This window comes from Protopterus annectens, chromosome 2.part1, assembly GCF_019279795.1.
Source record: "Protopterus annectens isolate FY-2018-M chromosome 2.part1, PAN1.0, whole genome shotgun sequence".
Classification (NCBI taxonomy): domain Eukaryota; kingdom Metazoa; phylum Chordata; order Ceratodontiformes; family Protopteridae; genus Protopterus; species Protopterus annectens.
The window spans coordinates 398640550-398665344 of record NC_056729.1 but is presented as its reverse complement, the minus strand read 5'-3'; the positions used below and the strand labels follow the sequence as shown (position 1 = coordinate 398665344).

Genomic DNA, 24795 nt, shown 5'->3' with positions numbered 1-24795 from the left:
CCGTCCCAGCAGACCAAACAGGATTCAGAACTTACTCAAGATTCTTTTTGGCTCCAAAGAAAACATGGGACTGGAGACCCATTTTGGACCTCAGCAGACTCAACCAATTTGTCAAGAAAGAGAAGTTCCAGATGGTCACACTTCAGTCCATACTTCCCTTTTTAGGGAAAGACAATTGGATGTGCTCAATTGATCTCAAGGATGCGTACTACCACAAAAAGATGGCCAAGCCATCCAGACATCATCTGCATGTCCGGCTGAGAACCAATCACCATCAATTCTGAGCCCTACCCTTTGGTCTCACTACAGCCCCCAGAGTGTTCACCAAATGTATGGCAGTGGTCACGGCTCACCTGAGGCATCTAGGATTCCAGGTGTTTCCGTACCTAGATGATTGGCTCCTTACCTCCACCACCAGGCATCAACTGATTCGGGCAAGAGAATCCACTCTGACACTCTGCAATCCACTTAGGCATTACTGTCAACTTAGAAAAGTCTGCCTTGTCACCATTGCAGCATATCATTTTTATCAGGACACAGTTAGACACTTCAACCACCACTCTACGTCTACCATTCGAGAGGGTCTCACTTCTACGCCAACATGTCAGCTCACTGGTGTCAAAAGACAGTGCTCCAGCAGCAGAGGTCTTAAAAGTACTGGGTTTGATGGCAACAGGAATCTTAGCCATACCATTAACAAGGATGCATATGCGGATTCTTCAATGGCTACTGTTCACTCAATGGTCTTATCAGGAACTTCCACTGAAGCATATGATTGTGATAAATTCTTGCAAGAGAGACCTTCAGCAGTGGTTGACGTCGATTCATGTCACAATAGGACGTCCATTTGTACTACCCCCGCTGATAGCCACTGTGACCACGGACGCTTCCCTGATAGAGTGGGGGGGGTCATTTTCAGGGAAAGACTGCCCAAGGCACATGGACGGATCAAGAATCACATCTGCATATCAGTGTTCTAGAGATGAGAGCAGTACTTCTGGTGTTGCAGTACTTTCAGGACTCTCTTCCTCTAGGGACAATTGCAATTCAGACTGTCAGTGGTCTGGTATTTGAGCAAACAGGGCGGGACCAAGTTTTACCTTCTTTGCCAAGAAGCCCTCATAGCTTGGCAGTGGGCTGCATCATCCCAGCGCTTTCAGTTGGCAACGCACATCCCGGGGAGATCCAACATGATAGCAGACAAACTGAGCAGGGCAATTTTGTTGCCACACGAGTGGTCCCTCAATCAGGACATTGCTGACAGAATTTTCCGCAAATGGGGCCAGCCTTGCTGCGATCATTTTGCCAGTCACATCAACACCAAATGCAGAAGCTACTTCGCCCTGATTCCCCCTCCGGGACAACCCCTGAGAGACGCACTCAAACATGATTGGCCCCAGGGTCTCCTATATGCATTTTCCTCCAATCCCACTAATACCAAGATTTTTACAGAAAGCAAAGTCGCTGGGAAGGACCATCATTCTTATAGCCCCCCTATTGGCCTTGGCAGATTTGGTTCCCATTTCTTTATCATCATCTCTTGGAGGATCCATGGATTCTGGACTCAGTTCCGGACCTTCTGACACATCCATCAGGGGATCTCCACTCTTCATTGCAGTCCCTGAAGCTGACTGCTTGGCTGCTCCAGTTCCCTACATAGCCAGGCTTCACAACCTTTCTTATGACATGAGGCAAATCCTTTTGTCTTCTCACAAACCTTCCACCAGGAGATTATATCGTAGTAAGTGGAAGAGATTTTCCATTTGGGCTTCCAAACAGAACATTGATCCTTTTCACGCTCCCTTGACATCTATATTGGAATTCTTAACTATTATCTTTAAAGAAGGAGCAGCAGCGGCTACAATTCGGGTCCAGTTAGCTGCCATATCCAATTTCCATCTTGGAGTAGACTGACTAAATGTAATGGCCCACAAGTTATCCAAGGCTTTTCTTAGAGGGACCTTTCACATGAGGCCTCCAGTAAAAACTCCTTATTCCCCCTGGAATCTGACTTTCATGCTATCTTGCATAATTCTTCCCCCGTTTGAGCCTGCATCATCTTGTGATCTCAAATATTTGTCGTGGAAAACCATTTTTTAGCGGCCATTACTTCTGCCCGCAGAGTGTCAGAGCTTCAAGCCTTGTCTATCACACCTCCTTATATGATTTTTCATGCTGATAGAGTATCTCTCAGGACAAATCCTTCCTTTTTATCTAAAGTTTGTTCCGAGTCTAATATCAATCAAGTCATTGAATTGCCAGTCTTCTTCCCCAACCATTCCAACAAACTAGAGTATATGCTGCACAAACTAGATGTTCATAGACAGCTCAGATATTATTTGGATAGGACAAAAGATTTTAGAAAATCAGACCAACTATTTTTCCTTTTCTGAAGCCAGGAAAGGTAGACCAGTGGCTAAAACAACCCTTTCTAAGTGGCTATCTGACTGTATGTTTATTCAGCAGTTAATGTGCCCTTACTACACAGAATTAAAGCTCATTCAACTAGAGCAGTTTCTACATCATCTGCATTTCAAGCCAAATTGCCCATTGACAACATCTGTGCTGCAGCCACTTGGTGTAAGCCTCATACCTTTATCACTCATTACAAGGTGGCTAAGGCCTCCAGGGACAGGCCTTCCTTTGGTTCTACGGTCCTGAAGAATATACTCCCATGAGCCACCCAAGATTGAGGGTGCTAGGGACGCTACCCATCAGTGAAGAATGAACGGCGAGATTAAACAACTTCACATTAAGAAGTTATGTACTCACCATAACGTTCCATGTGAGTTGTTCTATCTCGCCTTCATTCTCACGTCCCTCCCTCCATCCCCCACCTGGCTGACAGTTGACCTAGACGCTGGTCTCATCCTGGTAATTCAATTCCTTCCTTTTTCCCTCTCTTAGAGTAGTCCTTTTACAAGGATATGGTACACGCAGCAAACAAGATCCGAGGCAATTCCAGCAGTGCATTATGGGATAAGGGGCTTGGTTTTGAGCAGCTGGTAAACCTTGAGCTTGCTAACGGCCGTGTCGGAGCTGAAGGATTGGCTCCGAACCTATCGGTGAAGAATGAAGGCGAGATGGAACAACTCGCATGGAATGTTTTGGTGAGTACATAACTTCTTAATTTAACAACATCGAAAATGTATAAAATTGAGTAGTGTATCATCAAACATGTAAATGTGGTTCCCTATTAAGTAAGCAAACACTTAATATAGCTAACATTGTTTAATTGACAACTAAATGTCGAAACGGCAAAATCCTGAAGACATGGAACAGCGATTTTTCCCAGGGGGAAAAAAAAAATCACTGGGCCATTTTCGTGACTTTGCTGTTTCCTCACTGTGGTGTGATCTCGGAGTGGGTATATTTAAGTGGGGGGAGGTGCATTTTTTTTTTTTTTTTTTTTTTGTGGACCAGCAATTTTTTTCCCTTGAGGAAAAAAATGCTCTTCCGTTTGTTCAGAATTTTGTGTTTTCATTTTTTTGGGGTCGATTATACAGCGTTCGGTGTTATAGATGATGTAAATGTTATAGTTTATTCTGTTAATGTGTATATAGTGTTTATTGTGCCACTCTGTACGTGTTTTAGGCTATACAGGTAAATGATTTAGACATTGTGTACATTCTTTATGGTGATCACAATACAGTGGGATTAGGAAATTAACTTTTTCCCCCTGTAGTGCAATGTCGGAGTTGGTATATTTAATTTACGGAGGGGGATGTGGGGGGGTGCAGATATGTAGTAAAAAGTGTTCGGTGGTGTTAATAGGTGGATGGAATGTTATTTATATTTGCTTTGTAGTTTTTGATGTGAGATTCAATATTATGAGTTTTATATATATATACATATATATATATAAAACGTATGTATATATGTGTGTGTGTGTGTGTGTGTGTGTATATATATATATACATATGTGTGTATATATATATATATATATATATATATATATACATATGTGTGTATATATATATATATATATATATATATATATATATATATATATATATATACATATATATATATATACATATATATATATATATATGTGTGTGTGGGGGTGTATGTGTGTAAATGTGTATACACACACACACACACACACGTTATATAATTATTATTTTGGTGCTGTGTGTTCCCCCTCTGTATGCTGGTTTTAACTGGAGATATAGATGCTGAGTGTGCCTTACTAAATTGGTATGTAGCATCACAGTATAACTAGCTGGAGGTGTTTATGTCATCTAGTACAGAATTGCTAAAAGGAATTTGGAAATTGCAGACTGAGATTGTTAGAGTTTCAGGAAAAATGATAAGGTGTCATCATAGGAAAATGGAGCAGCTGTGATGCAGAAAGACTAGAAAAAGTAGATAAGGAGCTTAATATGTTTTAGGAAGTATGTCAGATATGCTCAAAGAGTTGGTAGTGTTGCTACATGAGTAACTGGCAGACCTGTGGAATAGAAACTTGAGTGTTGCAACAGGCCTAGATGTGGGCTACAGGAGGCACTTGCACAAGGTTGGGTTTAGGAATGAACCAGGTGGTCACATGCCTTTTTAGCCTTATTTTCTTCCAAGGAAAACAAATTGAAAAATGTTGCTTGGTAGATGTGAACTACCTAAATGCCATTTCACTTGCAGATATACAGTTGGATTGTATGAGAGAAGACTTGACAGTCGGTACGAGTGTTGAAGAAGGCAGGAAAGTGACACTGAATAGACCGGGATGGCAATAGTTGACATGACACCCCAACCCCATGTAGAAAAGGGGGATGATGATGATGATGATGGTCTACAACAGCAGGACTTTAGTGAGCAAAAGTCTTAGGAGTCCATCATGATCCATGTCTGGGCAGGTATTACCGTGGTGAACAGAGTGCTCCTTAGTTGCCATTTGTGTGCACTTCAGCAAGGTCAGTGATACTGAGCTTTGCAGGATATTGGTGGAAAAATTAAATGATATACTAATGGAGACTAACTAATGACATGGCTACAGAAATAACAGTCTGAAGGAGGTGGCATTTGAGAGAGTTGTTGGATGAAAATTCATGATTTAGTACTAGGCTGTGTTCTGTTTTAGAAATTCTTACAAGATATATTCTGTGGTTAGCAGTTTAAATTAACTTGTTTTATGATGACAGTAGGACTGAAACATGATTTGTATTTAGAGGCCAGTCCTAACACATCTTAATATGGCGAGCAAGTAAGTGGTAGTAGAATTTTAAGTTAAAAATGGTATATGATTATGCACTTTGAAGAACTTGAGAAATCATATATAACAGGGCACATGGCCCGAAGTACATATAAGGGTGAAGTGCCTGTAAGTTATAATTATCCACCTCCCACAGTTGAATCTTGCAGGTCAGTTTGAATACTCTTTGGTATCTCCTGCCAGTTGCTCAAATGTTTATGTAGGGAAAATAGATTGTAGAGTTGCTGAAGTTATTTGTTATTTGTATGAGGAACTGGTATGTCCATTTCTGCCTGCTATGCAGCAAAAAGAAGACTCTGGTAGAGTTCATTACAATCCAGTTCTAGCAGAATGTTGTGAGGAATGAAGGGACCTGGGTATGCAAAAAACTTAGCATGTATATACTGCAAGAGAAAGCAGGGGTTGGGATGTATGGAGTTGGGCAAGGACATGGATGGAAAAAGGTGGCATTGGTTGAAGGGGAGCAATTTAAGTTTAAAAATACTTTACTTTAAGGAAGATGTCATGGCTGTTGAAGTATTGCCAGAAGCACTGTTAGACTGTAGATCTAGAGATGGATTCAGGTGTCAGGAACGGGTAGAAGATGGACTCTCTCAGGATTAAGGGAGGGAACTGGCAAACTGCTGAACTCTTGCAGTCACAATAGATTGTATGTCATGTTGTAGGTGGATAATGTGTATGTTGATATGTTTTGAAATGGCTTGGCCCACTTCATTTTTTTTGTTACCCTCACTCCTGAAAGAATTCATCAAGTTAATTGCATTTATTGTTTGTTTCCCTCATAGCTGAATCCACCATCACAGTACGACACCCATGGATTATCTCATGACATCAGTTATTTCATTCCCATGAGTGTAGGTGTCTTGGTTTTCATATTACTGACAGTCACTATCGTGACTTGCTAGACTTCACTTAGTTTTGCAAGGGAAGCTCAAAGTGCAGGAGTGGCTACACCCATTCATCTACTATTGCTGACAAAGTCACATGCGATAGTCCAGTTTCTCTGGTCAGTCATTACCGACATTCGCAGCAGATTATATCCACCCACCTTGCCAGCAGCATGTTTTCTGTAGTCAAGGGTTAAGTGTTTGATTCCTTTCACTTCCATTTGTCCACTGCATGACTGAGCAAGTCACTTGACCAGACATTGCCCCCACTTTTTTGCCGTGGAAGGCAACATTTGTGTCCGATGGACTTACCTAGTTAACAAGTAAGTAAAATAAAACAAAAAAAAAATCTAAAACTGGGAAGTCCAGCATTTCCCAAGTCTTTTTTTTTTCCTCTTTAAAGCATTACAGGTGTTCAGCATGCTGTGATTTTTGCATTATTCACATTCCAGCAGTGATGCTGAACATTTCCAAAAAGAGATGAATACCTGTAGACTTTCCATACATTCTATGTAGGTATGATGCATTCTATGTTCACCACATTGGCCTGTAATAATGAAACAATCATTTGTCAGTGGATCTTTGAAAGGGCTGTTTAATTACAAAAGATTTAACACTGTTTCACTAAACAAAATGGTGAGAAATGACATTTGGTGCAAAACCCCGAACTACAAACCAGTCTGTTTTATGTAGGTGACTGTGATGCAGGAAGATATTTTCTCCTCTATCCCCTTAATTGTAGCAAACTGTGATTTTTGTCAGATCTCAAGGAAATGTGCAGGCTCATTGTGAATGAGTTTCAGAGAACTATTAGTTTGATAGGCAGTTTATACAAGCATGAAACTACTTTGCTAAAACATATAATGTTAAGTTGTCAATCTCGCCTTCATTCTTGCTTGATGGGTTCGGAGCCGATCCTCGGCTCCGACTCGGCACTTGCTTTAGCTCGAGAACTCCTTTTACCAGCTCGAGGCAGCCCCATATCCCATGATGCAAGGCAGTAAGTACCCAGATCTCGTTTGCCGCTTCGCTTGGGAGGTCTTCTCTTTACCAGCTCCTGGTAAGTATTTCACTTTTGTGATATTTAAGCCCCTTTTTTAGTTAAAACTAATTTTTGATAGTTTAATTTTAATTTTAACCTTTTTCTGACAGAAATCCCTGTCTCTTTTAATTTTTAGTCAGTCAATTTTCCCTATCCCTTCCCCCCCCTGTTAGGGTGTGTGTGTTGGTGTTTTTTACTAAATACCTCTTGGTATTAGTTTAATTTAATTTGACTGGTGTGTGTCTGTGTTGTGTTTAGGCACCATGTCTAAGGAGAGGGTTTCAGGTTTTAAGAAGTGTGACTCGTGCTGTCAGAAGATGTCTCTGACAGACGGTCACACTTCTTGCCTGTACTGTTTGGGCCCTCTTCACCTGCAGGACTCCTGTGCTATTTGTCACTCCTTCAGCCAGAGAGTCCTGCAGGAGAGACGCAATAAGTTGATTCTCAGGGGTCTTCTTAAGCCGGAGGGCTCTCCGGCTAAGTCGGCTCCACAAAAATCAACCAAAACTGCCAAGGCCCAGGCTTCTGTTTCTAAGCCTGCGGCCTCGGCTCCGACTCGTTTAGAGTCGAGATCGGCTCCGGCTGGAGCCGATTCTGGATCCACAAAGCTTTCGGCGCCGATGGCTATCGGTGCCGAATCTGCTTTGACCACTGTGGTGTCGGCTCCGATCGGCTCCGACACCCACATGGCACGGGCATCGGTGTTGGCTCCGATCGGCTCCGACACCCATGTGGCACAGGCATCGGTGTCGGCTCCGATCGGCTCCGACACCGTTACCTTAGTAGCTGTATCGGCTCCGGCTGGAGCCGATACATCGAGACGTTCTGCCGGCTCCGAGAAATCGGTGCCGACAGGATCTGTAGTATCGGCTCCGATGGCCCATTCCAGGAAGAGGTCGAGGTCTCCTTCCTTGGAGCCGATACTTTCGGCTCCGGCTTCGCCTCTTCTATCGGAGCGGAGCCATCGGAGCCGATCTTCAAGGTCATCCAGGTTGTCAGATCATGACCTAGAGAGTGGTCAGTAGATTGCTCAAGTCACAGGTACTGGCCCAAATGCTACACAGTCCGTCTCAGCAGACGACTGTTGGTCCACACCCCGTTACTGTTCCTCCTTCGACTCTACCCCAGAGTTTGGAGTTGGAGTCTTCGGGCATGGTTACTGCTACGGCTGGAGGACGGATACCTCCTTCTGTCCCTTCAGCCCCTACTCTTATCTCCTCTTCCTTAGAGGGATTCGTGGTCGGGCTTCCATGGTCTCCTCCGAGGGGTGAGTGGCATCGGACCCTTGTCCGAGCCCGCTCTTCCCCTTGGAGCCTCGGCCTTGGTGAGCTCGGCTCCGACATCTGCCTCGGAGACTTCCTTTTCGGTGGCCCCTGGAGTTCCTAGCTCTTGGAGCGGGTTCTCTCGGACCTGCCTGGGAGGGAGCATTCGAGGTGATGAAGAGTGTACTGGCCACTGGTATCAGTCAGCAGTCTCTTCCCGTAGCTCCTCCCTCTATTGTACCTGTTGACATCTCTGCCACTTCTCTTGCTACAGGACCCAGAGATCCTCCGCCTCAGGTTTCCCCATTGGGAATTTCCCCTCTTCCGAGGATTCTCCTGATGTTTCGGGAGATCCTCCTAGGAAGAGGACTTGTAAGAGGAAGCATGTAGACTCCCTGAGTCTGTCACTTTGGATACTGACTTTGATGAGTCAGAGGGATCCCCTAGATCCCCTCTGAGGATGTCTCCTTCTCAGACATCCTAGAACTCCTGAAACAGAGGGAAACTGGCCCACCAACAATCCCTCTGAGGATGAGTCAGTATACCTAGAGGCGTTTGGATCTCGGCCCTCCACCTCCTGGGTGTCTCCGCCTTTCGACCCCCTTATGCAGGTTATTGCACGAAGGCGTGGACAGCTCCTGACTCTGTAGAGCCAGTCCCTAGGAGGCCTTCTAAATTTATCACTGCCCCTAGTGACAAACAATTCCTTACCAAAGGTGTCCCCGCTGATGCCATGGTGGTGGCTGCGGCCACCAAAAGGAACTTGCAGATCCTTCCGTGCCCGTCCATCCTCCTAATAAGGACTCTAGGACCATGGATAGGTACGGCAAGCGGATGTTTTCCTCAGCGACCTTTGCTATCGCTCGCTGAATTATCTTTGTCACTTCACCAGACTCCAGAGAGATATCCTGAAGGAGCTGGGAGAAGTAGTTCAGGATCCTACAGCTGCAGGGGCCCAAGAAAAGATTGCTTCGCAGCTAGGAACCCTCAATTCCATTGCTAACTCCTCCATGCGGCTAATATCTTATGCTGCGGATGGAGCGAGTAGAGCCGAGGCACAGGTGTGGCTCTTAGACGCCAAGCCTGGATGCGGCTATGTGATTTTATGGATCCCTTTAAGGCGTCCTTCACAAATTCTCCCTTTGATGGGTCAGCTCTGTTTGGCCCTCAGGTGAAGGAGACCTTGACCAGGTGTGAGCAGGACGGCAAGACTCTTTCTGCTGTTGGAGTCCGTTTTCCACCCCTTCTAGGCCTTATCCCAAAGGACAGAAGGGTGGGAAGATGTGGTTCCGTAAATCCCAAGGAGTCACGCCGATTCACGTGGTCAGTTTACCCCTAGAGGCAGAGGGGTAACAACAACAGACGCTCTAGAGGCAGAGGGGTCCAAGAACCAGGGCAACAGGGAGTCTCTTCCTGAGAAGCCCTTTCAGCATCCCTGAGGTGTTGCCCGGCTGTCCCTCCTTGGAGGCAGTCGGGAAGATTATCACTGTACCCAGTAGCCTGGCATTCCCTCACTCAGGACAGATGAGTACAGTCGATCTTATCCAAGGGTTTCATAATTCCTCTCGAGGAAAGTCCTTCCCTCAAATTCCCTTCCAGGTGTACTACCCGGTGTAAGGGACATTGCAGAGTTAGATATCGCAAAACAAGTGCAAAAAAGAGCCATTCAGCCAGTTACAACAGACCATTCAGAGCCGGAATCTACTCAAGGTTCTTTTGGTCCCCAAAAGACGGGAGACTGGAGACCAATATTGGATCTCAGCAGACTCAACAAGTCTGTGAGGAAGACAAGATTCGAATGGTCACTCTTCAGTCAATTCTGCCCTTCTTACAGAAGGACAACTGGATGTGCTCAATAGATCTTCAGGATGCACTATCACATCAAAATTCACAGACGCTCCAGGAGATTTCTCCGCTTCGGCTGGGGTCCAGTCACTTCCAATTCAGAGCCCTGCCCTTTGGTCTCACTACAGCCCCCAGAGTGTTCACCAAATGCATGGCAGTGGTCACGGCTCACCTGAGACGTCAAGGATTCCAGGTGTTTCCGTATCTCGACGACTGGCTCCTGTCAGCCACCACCAGGCATCAGCTTATACAAGCCAGGGATTACACAATAGACCTTTGTTCTCATTTGGGCATCTCAGTCAACTTGAAAAGTCATCCTTATCGCCCTGCCAGTCTATTACCTTCATAGGCGCAAACTTTAACACTGTTCGGATGTCAGCTACCCTTACAGAACAAAGAGTTTCAGACATTCAGACTCATGTCAGGATCATTCTGGCCAGCAAGAAAGTACAGGCCAGAATGGTTCTAAAGGTATTAGGTCTCATGGCTGCGGCCATTACTCTTCTTCCCTGGCTCGATTCTACATGCGCCTCCTTCAGTGGATGCTGTTCACTCAGTGGTCATACCAGCAACTCCCAATGCGTCACCAGATTCTGGTGACACAAACATGCAAAGAACATCTTGCTTGGTGGATCACATCGTCTCAGGTTCACCAAGGCAGGTGCTTTGTACCTCCGTCCCCGATAGCCACTGTCACCACGGATGCCTCCCTGATCGGGTGGGGGGGGTCATTATCAGGGCAGGATGGTTCATGGGACGTGGCAACCGCTCGAGTACCATCTGCACATAAATGTCCTGGAGATGAGAGCAGTGCTTTTAACGCGTTGCAAGCCCTCAACGACTTTCTTCCCGTAGGGACAATTGCAGTCCACACAGACAACATGTCTGTAGTTTGGTATATCAACAAACAGGGCGGAACCAAGTCCTACCCCTTGTGTCGAGAAGCGCTCAGACTTTGGCAATGGGCAATCTCCTCTCATCGGTTTCTGGTAGCAACGCATATCCCTGGGAAAACCAACATTATAGCGGACAGATTGAGCAGAGCTATTCTCATGCCTCACGAGTGGTCCCTCAAGCAATCCATAGTGGAAGAGATTTTTCTGGAATGGGGTCGTCCATGTTGCGATCTTTTTGCTACTCCCCAAAACAGCAAATGTCCAGACTTCTTCAGCCTCTTCCCTCTATCAGGCCATCCCCCCAGAGACGCTCTGACCCAGGATTGGCCCCAGGGACTTCTTTATGCCTTCCCTCCATTTCCTCTGATCCCTCAGGTGATCCAGAAAGCTACCGTTTTGAGAGCCAAATTGATTCTCATTGCCCCTTACTGGCCTCGACAAGTTTGGTTCCCGTTCCTCCATCATCACCTTTTGGTGCAGCCGTGGCATCTGAACCCAGTGCCAGATCTACTGATTCACCAATCCGGTCAGCTGCACCGGTCAATCCCTTCTCTCAACCTCACAGCATGGTTGCTCCACTTCCTTCCTTAGCCAGGCTTCCTTTGATCTCTAACCCAGTTAGAGATATCATAGTAACTTCACTAAAATCCTCTACCACGAGGATTTCCACAACCAAATGGAATCGTATCCCTTATTGGGCTAAGGCCCAAAATATTGATCCTTTTACTGCCCCTGTTCAGGCAGTTCTGGACTTCTTAGCAGAGATTTTTCATGCAGGCTCCTCTTCTTCCACAGTCAGAGTTCAGTTGGCTGCTATTTCTAATTTTCATGTTGGGATAGCAGATCATAATATTATGTCCCATAGGCTCTGCAGGGCCTTCTTGAAAGGAATTTTCCTACTAAAGCCTCCAATCAGGAATCCTCCTCCTCAGTGGGATCTAAATTTAGTGCTGACATCCTTGATTCTTCCCCTTCGAGCCAGCTGTTTCTTGTTCCTGAAATATCTTTCTTGGAAAACGTTATTCCTAGTGGCTATTACATCTGCCAGGAGGGTGTCTGAACTTCATGCTCTTCGGTTCGACCCCCTATTTGATTTTTCACAAAGACAGAGTATCTTTGAGAACTAATCCATCCTTTTACCTAAGGTCGCTTCAAAAACAATCTGAATCAATCCATTGATCTCCTGTATTTTTCCTAACTATTCAGATAGAGCTGAACAAAAGCTACATTATCTTGACGTCCACCGTCAGCTTAGATATTATTTGGACAGAACAAAAATTTAGAAAATCTGATCAACTTTTTGTTTCCTATGCGGATAATAAAAAGGCCTTCCTGTTTCTAAAGTGACTTTGTCCAGATGGCTTTCTTCGGTCATCACTGAAATTTATACGATCAGGGGAAAACAGCTGTGCTCAAAACCTAAAGCACATTCAACTAGGAGTTTAGCTACTTCTACAGCTTTTCAAGCTAGACTGCCTTTGGACACTATTTGTGCAGCGCCACTTGGGCCACTCCTCACACTTTTGTTTCCCATTACAAATTGGACTTGGCCTCCAGGGACAGAGCCAGTTTTGGCTCTACAGTCCTCAAGAGTTTGTTCCATTGAGCCACCCAGGATAGAGGTGCTAGGACGGTCCCATCAAGCAAGAATGAAGGCGAGATTGACAACTTAACATTAAGAAGTTATGTACCTACCATAACGTTCCATGTTAGTTGTCTTCTCGCCTTCTTTCTTGCGACCCTCCCTCCTTCCCCCTGGCCTGGACAGACCTTGTATAAGAAACTATTATGCTAAAGACCATTCAGACCTGGTCCTTTTTCCATCTGTAAGTTTCTTCTTCCTTTGGGAAGTATTTTATGCTTGGTGTTATTGCCCTTTGTCAACAAACGAGATCTGGGTACTTACTGCCTTGCATCATGGGATATGGGGCTGCCTCGAGCTGGTAAAAGGAGTTCTCGAGCTAAAGCAAGTGCCGAGTCGGAGCCGAGGATCGGCTCCGAACCCATCAAGCAAGAAAGAAGGCGAGAGAAGACAACTAACATGGAACGTTATGGTAGGTACATAACTTCTTATTTCACCCTTAAGTGAGAGTTTTTTTTGTGTTCATGACTATAACATAGAGCAAGCAATACCATTGTCTTGATTGTAAGGGGGGAGGCATAGGCCCAAATTCCAAAAGACTTGCTCTCTGTTTAAGTAACTTAATCCAGTGTAAGCTTGACCTGATTCCTCAAGATTTGTTATTCGTGTAAGTGACTTACTCTCCCAGATTCCAAAAGCATTCCTTGAAAAATGTATGTATGAGGTAGAGAGTTTTCATTTGTACAATGGAATGAGTGCATGTTTCAGAACTTGGGACTGCAGTTAAGGAAGAAAATAAATGTGCAGTTCTAAACATCTGGCTTAGAGGAACATGTTAGGCTTTTGTCTATTGCAATAATGTGCATGAGATTACAAAAAATGGTTGGACAGGGGAAGTGGGAGTTATGGGCGACACTGCACTGGATGTGCATGAGGGAGAAATTCAGCTTATTTCAAGTGTTACAACTATGAATGAGTAGTGTGATCAAAGCATGTTTTGTGGGGATGAGAAGCACTTACTGCCAAGACTGTAATAAAAGATGTATGTGGTCTGTGTGGGGATAAAGGGCGGATATACTACAAAAGATAGTACTTCTATGTAGAAAATGCAGTGAATTTGGATATTTTTGGTTTGGCTGTCCTGTACTAAAAAGGAAAGGTTAGAAAAAGAAGATATTTAAAAAGAGTGATAATTTGAGGATAATGTAACTGACTTTGATTTCCATTTTCTAATAATTGCTTTTTTGGAGGTCACCAGAATTAAACATAACAAGGCCTTGCTATGTCTGGGCAATTCAGATCCTCTATCCAAATTCAGAAATAGTTTCCTTAGTTACACTCATTTACTCACTCTGTAGGGATTTTTTTTTTAATTCTGCCAACTCTTTACACTCCCAAAACGCATGTTCCCAGTTACCACTTTCTTCCCCATCACACCTTCAGCATTTGGTATCTACCTGAGGAAAAAGTCTTTGGAGTCTCTTGTGGTATAAAAATACCTATGCAAATACTTAGGCAAAAATCCTAAATCTTCTAGAGTTTCTGCATATTGGATCTATACACACGTCCTCCCATTGTTTCCTTGTGAATTGCTTATCCAGTCTCTTTCCAGTCTTTTCTAACCTTGTCTGATTTATTCCTGTAGTTATCATGTGATATTCTAACAGCAGCTTCTGTTCTAGATTCAACTAAAAACTCTACCAGAGCAAGTCTTTCACTAAGGATTCCCATATCCCTTTCTCATTGCCTGTACTCTGATATAAAACCCTGATAAGGAAGACTGTCTCTAGCCTGCAGTCCAAATGTCTTTTTTTTGGTCTTTCCATTCTGTTCCTTTGCATGTTTTCTCTAGTAAATTCCAGCCCCTGTTGCCAGTTCTCTGTACCCCTAATTGCAGTCATCCCTATTGGCAAAATCTCATTTTTCCATTGTCATGTTAGCTTAGTTGTTAGAATACTTATGAACATAATATTCTATGTGGCTTTTATTCTCGTTTACGATCTGCATCCAAAATCTCACACTCCATATTTCCTGAATTTTCCCCAGCCTCATCATCGTCTTTTCCATTTTGAATTATAGCTTTCTGCTTGTGTTATGTATAAGAGCCTCAACTGTGTACCTTCTCAAGTATCCTTCAAATCAGGTATTCCTAAACCACTTCATTCTTTTGATGGGATCAACTTCCCTCCTCCCCTCCCAGATAAATTCCTTCAACTTTTTTATTAATTATTATTCACATCTCCTCTGGTTGATAAAAAAAATATGCCTGACCTGTATAAAAAACTAAAGGGACTATAAACATTTTCACTGCTTGTATCTTGCTATCCATATCCATAAACAAGTGCTTCCAGTTTCTCAGTTTTTGTATTATCTTTTGTTTAGTCTCTTCCCATATATTCTTAGCTGCCATAACGGAATCTTTTTTTTATTTCATACTACTAAATACATAATTTTTCTGTGCCACCATAAATATGGGTATTGCTGAACCAATTCTTAATTTTATATCCTGAAAGGATATAAAATTGTCACTTATTTCTTTACTAATGGCTCTAAATATCAAGCAAATAAAGGGGAAAGAGGACACCCCCTGCCTGGTTCCTCTGTTCAGATAACAACTTGCACAGAGAGGAACCCTTCCACTTTAATTTTGCCTCTGATCACTCATATATCCTTCTAATTGACCTTATTATTGTGTCAGGGAATGCAGATCCTTCCATTGCCCTACTTATAAAATCCAACCTTATTGTGTCAAATACTTTTTGTGTATCAAGACTCAACAACAACAGCGGCATTTTCTTACTTTCTGCTTCCCTCTGAGTCATTATTGATGTCCTTCCATTTCACTTTTGCAGTATTCATTACAATAGGAATCTCCTGCCAAGGGCAGCCTGACATCTGGCTAGTATACCAAAGCCCTTAGGTTGCTTTAAGGTCTGTTGTATATCACATGTATGCTCCTCATGTAGTGTAGGGTATAACGGTGATGTCTGGGCGTACCATCCTCAGAACTTCTGTGCCACCAGTTTGAACGCCATCTCTTGATCATCGGTCTGAATGCCCATTCTGTTGCTGGTTCACCAAACCATTGCTGTTAAGTGCCCCATTGGAGTTTTGTTTTACTTATCTTCCTTTTATTATATTGTTGCTTGTGGAGGTTTCAGGTCATCCAGGAAGGGTAAATACCAGTGCTGGAGACAAGATTCCCCATAAAGACATGGCCATCTGTCCTGCTTTATTTGTCAAGCCTTTATTCCTGAGACCCTTCATAGCAGACTTTCTTCTTTGGCACTTTATCTTGAAAATCAGTGTCTTAACCTTTTTGTTAAGGATACGATGGAGGGAACTTCCCGCTCTGAGGGACAGCAGTCTGTGAAAAAGAAGCAGGCCAAGAAATCTAGGCCAGAATCTTCTGTTGTTCAGCCTCCACCAGACATTTCTTCCAAGGTGAGTGAATGCTTAGAGGTTCACCCGGTTTTATCGCTGGACTCCTCTGCCACGACTGGGTTGGGGGCTGGTGGAGATTGGACTTTAAGCACTTTTGAGGAGGCATTGCAGACATTCAGGGGGAACCACAGCTGATTATCTCCAAGAGGCCTGGGGGGGGGGTCCTCCAAATCTAGGTCAGAGAGGAAGTCCCTACTACTACTATTGAATGCTGTCCTGGTTTGGAGCCTTCTAACTTCTTTAAGATGGATGTCCCATTGAAGAAAAAGCAGAAGACTAAACATATTTCTCCTTCCCCTAAGGATACACAGAGTGAATGGCAATCCTTCACTCAGGGCGTGCTTGGTGCTCTGATGGCTTTAAAACCTCCTCAAGGAGTTTCTGTTCCAACACCACCTGGGTCCCTCTACCCTCCATAAAAGACCCAGAGAACAAGATTCCTCTGAGGAGAAGGTGGATTTGGATGAGTAATCCCGTGCTTACTCCATTCAGATTCACATTCCTTTGGATTGTGGATCAAAAGAGGACTCTACCAGTCGTGACACTCCCTTTGAAAAAATTTATTTTGGGGACTCCACGTCTACGATGATGGAGTTCTTTAAATGGGATTATGCTCAGGTTTCTGAGATACAAAAAAAAGGTACGAGTTGCTGCAGATGGTTCTCCCAGACCTTTTGCTATTCCTCCTGTTCTGCCTGCTTTGTTGGATGTATTTTCTAATGCTTCTAAGGTGCTAGACTCTCAACCCCCTGCTCCCAAGAAGCCCTATAGATTCTGTAGGGTGTTTGAGGACTGTTAATTCTTGTACAGCTGTCAGTCTGCTGTCCCCTCGGTGGTGTTTGTACTTCTGACATGCCATCTCAGTTGCTTCCTTCTCCTAAGTTATTCTCGTCTGATAAAGATAGTAGAACTATGGAAAGGTTAGGCAAGAAGGTTTATACCTCTGCTGCCTTGACTTTTAGGGTTGTTAATTATCAGACCCGTATATCCAGGTACTTACTGGCTGTCCTATCCCAGGCCTGTTATTTTATTTCTGATCTTCCAGACTCTGAGGATAAATCTTCTGCCCTTTCTCTGTTTGGGACTTCTTCCCAGGTGGCTTGTCATTCCATCAAGTGTAGTTATGATGCAGAGGATGCTTCCATTAGGGCTGCGGCTTTTGAGTCAGTGATGGGAAAGTATTCTTTGGCGTCAATCTTTGCCTGATGTTTTTAAGGCTTAGTTGATGGATGCCCCTCTAGATAATACACTTGCTTGGTGAAGCTGCTGCTGATTTGTTTGGCCCTTCATGATAAGGGAAAGGCTTTACAGGAACTTAAACATGTGTTTGTTTCTCCTGTGCCTAAATTTCAGAGAAAGTATTAAGCCAGCCTTTGTTCGTAGGAAACCTCTCCCTTCTCCTAAGGGTAAAAAAGGTGGCAAGCAGACTCCTCCTGTGAAGGCTACTTAGACTGCCGTGCCTTGGAAGTCTCTTGTTCCTGATAAACCTCTTCCTGTTTGGCTACAGATTACTCAGGATACCCAGTGTTTGTTCATTATCCGCCAGGGATATTTCATGGTTTGGAAATCCCTTCCCCCTTTTATGGGTATTCCTCAGACCCTCAGGAACAACTCTCCTCCTTTCCAAAGGTGCTTCAAGACCTTTTGACTCTGGTTACTATTCAAGAGGTGCCTGTGTCTCATACCTGTGTCTCAAGAGGGAGAGGGGGTTTTACTCCAGGTTGTTTCTAGTACCCAGAAAAGAGGGTACTTTGGGACGAATTCTAGACCTCTCTCATCTAAACACTTTTCTGAAGGTGCATTCCTTTCGAATGTGTCCCTTCCGACTTTGTTCCCTCTCTTGCTTCCTCAGGCTTGTATGGTGTCCCTACATCTCAAGAATGATTCTCTCCATATCCTGATCCACCCCCCTTTCAGGAAGTTTTTGTTTTTCTTTTGCTTCCTGGCATTTTCAGTTCTCTGCTTTGCTCTTTTGCCTTTCTACTGTTGACAGGGTATTCACCAAATGCCTTGCTCTTGTGATTGCTTTTTGCAGGCTTCAAGGGATCCAAGTTTTTTTCTTACTTGATCAGGCTCCTGTTTCAGGCATCTTCTCCAGAGATCCTGCTGCAAAAATATTCATTTTGCCATTTCCCTTCTGCAAAGCCTGGGTTCACAGTAAACTTCAAAAATTCTTTTCTGACTCCTTCACAAGACCATGGTTTTCTGGCGTGCAGGATCCAGACTGTGCCTATGCTGGCATCCATGCCTCCTCCCAAGGCCTTAACATTCATTTCCTTCTTTCAAACTCCTCTCCCAAGGCCTTAACATTCATTTCCTTCTTTCAAACTCCTCTTCCTCTGCCTGGTATTACAGACAGGGAGTTTCTGAGAGCTTTGGGATTCATGGCTTCCACCATTCCTGTGTTCCCTCTGGCCAAACTCAACATGAGAAAGTTTCATGGTATCTGAAGTCAGTTCGGCTTCAACATGTGCATCCCCTCAAATTTGTAATTCCTCTTCTTCCTTATCTCAAGAAAGAACTTCAGTGGTGGATTCCGCAGTTGTCTCTAAATCCAGGGCTCCCTTTTCATCCCCCTCTTCCCTTTCAAGAGCTGTTCACAGTTGCTTCAAATGTGGGATGGGGAGCAGCATTTGGTTCCCTAAAGGTGCAGGGGGTGTGGTCGCCTTCTGAACACAAAGAGCACGTCCGTGTCAGAGATGAGAGCCTTTCTACTGGCTCTTCAGGCTTTTCATCCTCTCTTCTCCCTGGGACCTCTCAAGGTGTTTACAGATGGTAACACAATGATGTTGTATGTAAACATACAGGGTGGGTGGACAAGATCTTATTTTCTTTGCTGGTTAGCACTCTTGGTTTGGAAATGTGCTATTCAGTGTCAAGGTGCTCTTCAGGCTGTTTACATTCCCTCGGGTCAAAATATTCTGGCAGACACACTCAGCAGGTCCTTAACTCAATCCCATGAGTGGATGCTTCACAGGTTGTTTTTCTGGACATTGTCCACCAGTGGGTTAGTCCACAAATAGACCCCCCCCCAACAAACAATTTCCCATTTTTTTGTGCCATAGCCCATGTCCTCTGGTTTGGAAGGTGGATGCCCTGTCTTTTTCTTGGAAGGGGATTTTTTTATGCTTTCCCTCCCCTTCCCTCATTCCAAATGTCATGTTCATAATTTAACAGGATGCTCCCAAAATCTTATTGGCGCCTTCCTTTTGGCTGAGACAGCATTGGTTCCTCCTCCTTCTGCATTTGGTTACCTCACAAGGTGGACCAACTCACACAAGACCAGGGATCTGTATCTATCCATACCTGTCCACTCTTCAGCTGACACTGTGGGTGATAGGATTTTGATTCCACATAGGCATTTTTTTCTGAGGACGTGCTTAGAGCCTTACAGGAGAACAGGAAATCCTACTTTAACAAATGGAAGAGGTTTTCTGTTTGATGTCTTTATTGTAACCCGGATCCACTTTCTCTAGATGTTCCTTTGGTTCTCTCTCTTATCTGTGTGAATTGCTCAATGCTGGGTTGGCTTATTCTTCTGCTAAGGCCCACTTATCAGCTGTCTCTGCTTGTCTGCCTTCATCTCCTCCTTTAGCTTCTAGATTTGAGGCTAAACAATTCTTTAAAGGCACCCTTCATGTTAGACCTCCCTGGAAGCCTGTTCCTCCTCCCTGGGATCTTAATTTTGTTTTGAAAAAATTGACTTGAGCTCCTTTTGAACCTGCAGCTTCAGCTTCCTTTCAACATTGAACTTGGAAGACTGCTTTTGTTAGCCCTTCTACCAGACAGGTGTCTGCTCTTCAAGCCCTTATGGCTTGTCCTCCTTTTTTTGTGTTTCATAAGGAGAGTTGTCTTTGTGTACTAATCCTTTTATGCCCAAGGTGGTGAATGAGTTGTCCTTGAGAATCAGTCTATTCATTTGCCCACTTTTTTTTCCCTTTTCCACAATCTGCCAGTGAGAAGGTGCTGCACACATTGGATGTACAGAGACCACTCAGATTTTATTTGGATAAGACTTAACACTGTTAGGAAATCTGATCAGGTTTTTGTTTCCTTTCGTCCTAGGATCTTAGGATTTGCTGTGTCCAAGCAGACTATTTCTTCTTGGATTTCTAAAGCCATTTCTTTTTGTTATTCCTCTCATGGTAAGAGCCTTCCTTCTTCTTTTAAGGCTCATTCTACTAGAGCTGTGGCTTCATCTGGCACTTTTTTCAAAGGTTTGGATAATAACTCTGTTCTTGAGGCAGCTACTTGGACTTCTGTGCATACCTGTACCAGGCACTACAAGTTGGATGGAATTTCCAGAGCTAGAACTGGTTTTGCTAGGGCCATCCTTCATGGCTTTCTAGAGAGCTCTGCTGGTTCTTCCTCCTCCCTCTGTCCTTCCTGAGCTTTGGCACTCTCCCTAATGTAATGAATACTGCAACACTGAAATGGAAGGACATAGTACAGTTGTGTAAAATCTTACCATAACAGTAGATGTCCTTTTCTTCACTGTTGCAGTATTCACTCCCTCCCTCCACCCCCTGGTTCATTTCTTTTGGATGTACTGATGTACCTCTATTTTCTTTGGACTACTGGGGCTGTCATTTCTGAGGATGGTATGTCTGGATGTCACCTTTGTTGCCCTGTGCTATGCGAGGAGCCTCCCTCCACCCCCTGGTTCATTTCTTTTGGATGTACTAATGTACCTCTATTTTCTTTGGACTACTGGGGCTGTCATTTCTGAGGATGGTATGTCTGGACGTCACCTTTATTGCCCTGTGCTATGCAAAGAGCATATGTGTGACATACAGTGTACCTTAAAGCAACCTAAAGGCTTTGGTGTACTGGTCAGACCTCTGGCCACCCTTGGCAGGGGATCCCTATTGCAATGAATACTGCAACAGTGAAGAGAAGGATATCTGCCATTATGGTAAGACGTTACACAGCTGTTCTTTCTATTAATGTTGTCAAATGTTTTCTTCTGTATCTATCAATTTTGGCAATGTTTGCCATTCTTTTTGGTATTGTACAAACAGTTGCAAGGTACAGCCATGGGGGGCGGCTTTCGTGTAGAATTCAGTCACATATATAGAAGTAAATTTTATAGGAGTTTTGTAACAGGATATTTCAGGTTTATAGATGACCTTATATTTATTTGTAAAGGGGAAAGAGATGAAGTATGGTCATTTATTGAGTATTTGAATGACAGCAGATTTCAAATTAAATATGATGGACTACAGGAAGGTACAAGAGTAAATTACTTAGATCTGACCCTAGAAGGTTCTCAAAATGGTAGAATAAAAATTCAGATTTATAGAAAGTTTGAGCAGCCTAGTCATATGCTTCATGCATCTAGCTGCAATCCAATGCACACTTTAACAGCCATGCCTTATGGAGAGATCCTTAGGATCAAAAGACTATGTAGTGACATGCAAGATGCTAAAAAAGAGGCTACAAAAGTGATGGATATGTTTGTAGATAGGGGACATGGAGAAAAAACTTTGAAGGATAGTTGTATGAGAATATTTTAAAATAAAAGGAAAAATTCTGGAAATAAAAACATGGCAACAGTCGCACAGTGAAAGAAAAAGAATGGGATTTGGAGCAAATCTTTGTATCTAAATATACATTATTTTCAAATAAGTTACAAAAACTGTTAGAAGATTTTTGGAATGTTATTAGAAGGGAAGTTTCTTCACTGTCAGAAATTAAGCTTAAATTTTCTTACCAAAGGGGTCGGAGTTTAAAGGATTTTTTTTGGTACATAGCACTTATAAAAGACCAATGGAAATAATAGATATAACACCAGAACTAGGTACGGTACCTTGTGGAAAATGCACAATATGTCAATATATAGTAAGTACATTTGATCAAATAAATGGCAAAATATTTCAAACCAAAGGAAATTATATTTGTAGAAGTGTTGGTTTAATTTATGCCATGAAATGTGGGTGCAATAGTTTTTGTATTGGTGAAACCAAGAGAAGTTTAGGGGAAAGAATAAAGGAACATGTAAGAGATATTAGACATAATAAAATAATAAGTCCAGTAGCAGAGCACTTTAACAAGAAACATGGTGGATATTTTAGTAATTTACAAGTTTCTGTTTTGGAACAAATTAATTTTAGTTTTCTAAGTGAAGAAAGAATAAAATATTTACTCAGGAAAAAAGAAGCAATTTTTATATTAAAATACAATACAAAACAACCGAGATAGTTGAATAAAGAATGTCATTGGAGAAGTTTTATTTAAAGCTGTCACTTTAAAAAATGTAAGGTTTTTACTTAATTGATTGCATTTTTTAACAAAAGGTATGTAATTAGTAGATTAATTGGTGTTTGTGTCTTATATAAAAAGATGTAATTTCAAATGGAAATTACTCTGTAAAGACTGCTTAAGCCGAGGCGCTAAGAGATTATTGTATGCTGTTCTTTGTTACTTTCATACAAGATTGGTTTGCTGCTATTCATTTTCTACCATATTTGACATTGCAAGACACTTTTATGCTGCTATCCAGTGCTTTTTGGAACTGTTTTGCTGCTATTCATTTATAAAAGTGCTGTTACTCAATAAACGGTCTCAGTAATAAGGAGGTATGAGTTGTCTTTGTGGTTCATTTCTGTTGTTGGTACGAGTGGTTCATATACTTTATAATAATTGCTTAAAATTGAAATAGGCTTAGATGAAGCTGGGTCTTATAGGTCTTTACCGTTCTTAGGTATTACAGCCACAAGTACTTGCTAGGTCTTTATTTATTTATTTTTTAATATAAAACTGATATTCCCCTATATATTTGGTAACTGATTCATGCATAGAGCACCAGTCGGTGTGTATTTTTCTTCACGCTTTCATGACTGGTTGTGTGGGGTGCATCGTCTCTTTCAAACCCACAGCACCTAAAAGGCAAACCACACTCAGTGCTGCTGTTTCAGTGTAACCTTATCACAGAACTCAGTTTGCCTCATTCAATATGTGATTAAAAAAAAGCTTGAATGTGAGAAAATTTTTAACTGAGCACATAAGGCAAAAGGCTTCTGTGTTGTGTAATTTAAAAGATTTTTCATACACTTTGGATTTCCTGGTCACAGTAAACTTGTCATTTGCTGACAAGCTTGCCAACAGTCAGAATTATGCATCTCATTAACTAAGTGCCAGCAGGTATAAATATGTTTTAAATGAAGGTCATCTGCTTAAAACATTTGAGTATATCATCCACATAGTAGTAGCTTATTAATATATTTTTTCATTCTTATAGGCAGAAGACTGAAAAGGCCTTACGACTACATTTAATAGGTGAGTTGAGCCATCTTTATTTTTAAGAGAAAGATCGGTTTAGGAAGTGGCACTTCTGCAGTTGTGGACAATAGCAATCTTTAAATGTAGACTAGTGATACATTTGATTACATTTTAAAGAGGTTTTTTTTTATTAAACATATTTGGGTAAAAGTGTTGAACATGGACGATGTCAAATGCTTCCCTCAAGAATTAAGGAGTTATTCTCCAGAGAATTTTTCCACAGGTAGACAGTAAATGTTGGAGGTGCGAAGGGGAAGAAAGAGGTAATTGGGAACATATTTTCTGGGAGTGCGGTGAGTTGGCAGACTTTAAGGATTCCCTGTGGGATGCAGTGTCAGAGATGCTGGGTCGGCAGATTTCTCTGACGAGGGAGATGATTTTTCCTGAACTATGATACAGAATCAGAACTGGCAAGACATGGTAAGGCCTTGGTGTATCTAATTATGGTGGCTGCCAAAAAATCAATTACTAGAAAATGGAAATCATAATCTAAACCAACTGTACTGGAAGTAGTGAATATAGAAACAGAGATAAAACAACTGGAACTGAAATCTTTCGAAAAATGTAGGTGAAAACTACATAGGAAAAAAATGGGAATTGTGGGAACAATGCATACAAGGGAGGAATGAGGCCTAAAAGGCAGCAAAACTTTAATGAGCTATGTAATGTTTGTGTGAGAACTATAAGTGATGTATAATGTTTGCAACTGGGAGTGTGTCAGTATGGTTTGTGTTGTAAAATGCTTGGGACTGGGATTGTGTTGGTGTGGTTTGTTTTCATTTATATAAATGTATGATTGCCTGTGCAGTAAGTGATTTAATGAGGATTCTTGTCTAAATCAGAAATTGAATAATTTATGTAATGTTGTTTAGGTTGTATGACATATAGCAATATATGTGAAGTATAATGTTTGTTATGTTAATATAGTTTGATTACTTTTATATGAATGAAACTTTGCCTATGTCACAAGTGATAATTCAGTAAAGGCCTTCTTCTTTTTTCAGCTTTTTCCCAGTTAGGGGTCACCACAGCGGATCACCCGTTCGCTCATGATTGGCAGTGGAGTTTTACGGTGTCGAGTTGCCAGCCCGGCTCCCAACCTTCCACAGAAGGCACACACACTCACGCACTCACTCCTAGGGCCAATTTAGAGTGTTCAATCCACCTACAGCATGTTTTTGGGATGTGGGAGGAAACTGGAGTAGCCGGAGGAAACCCATGCGACCACAGGGAGGACAATTCAGTAAAGGTATTTGGGAAAAAAAAATCAAGGAGGGATTTACCCAATCTGAGAAGTTTTTTTTAAATATTGCTAATCTTTTGACTTTGTGGCACAGAACCATA

At 42.6% G+C, this 24795-nt stretch overlaps 1 protein-coding gene across 1 annotated transcript in view; it reads left to right on the top strand.

Moving 5' to 3' along the window:
• TMA16 (translation machinery associated 16 homolog) overlaps nt 1-24795 on the top strand; it is an 801003-nt gene that overhangs the window by 115619 nt on the left and 660589 nt on the right. The window contains exon 3 of the mRNA XM_044062215.1: nt 23411-23448. Coding sequence (XP_043918150.1) covers nt 23411-23448 — 38 coding nt within the window. The remainder of the gene's footprint in view (nt 1-23410; nt 23449-24795) is intronic.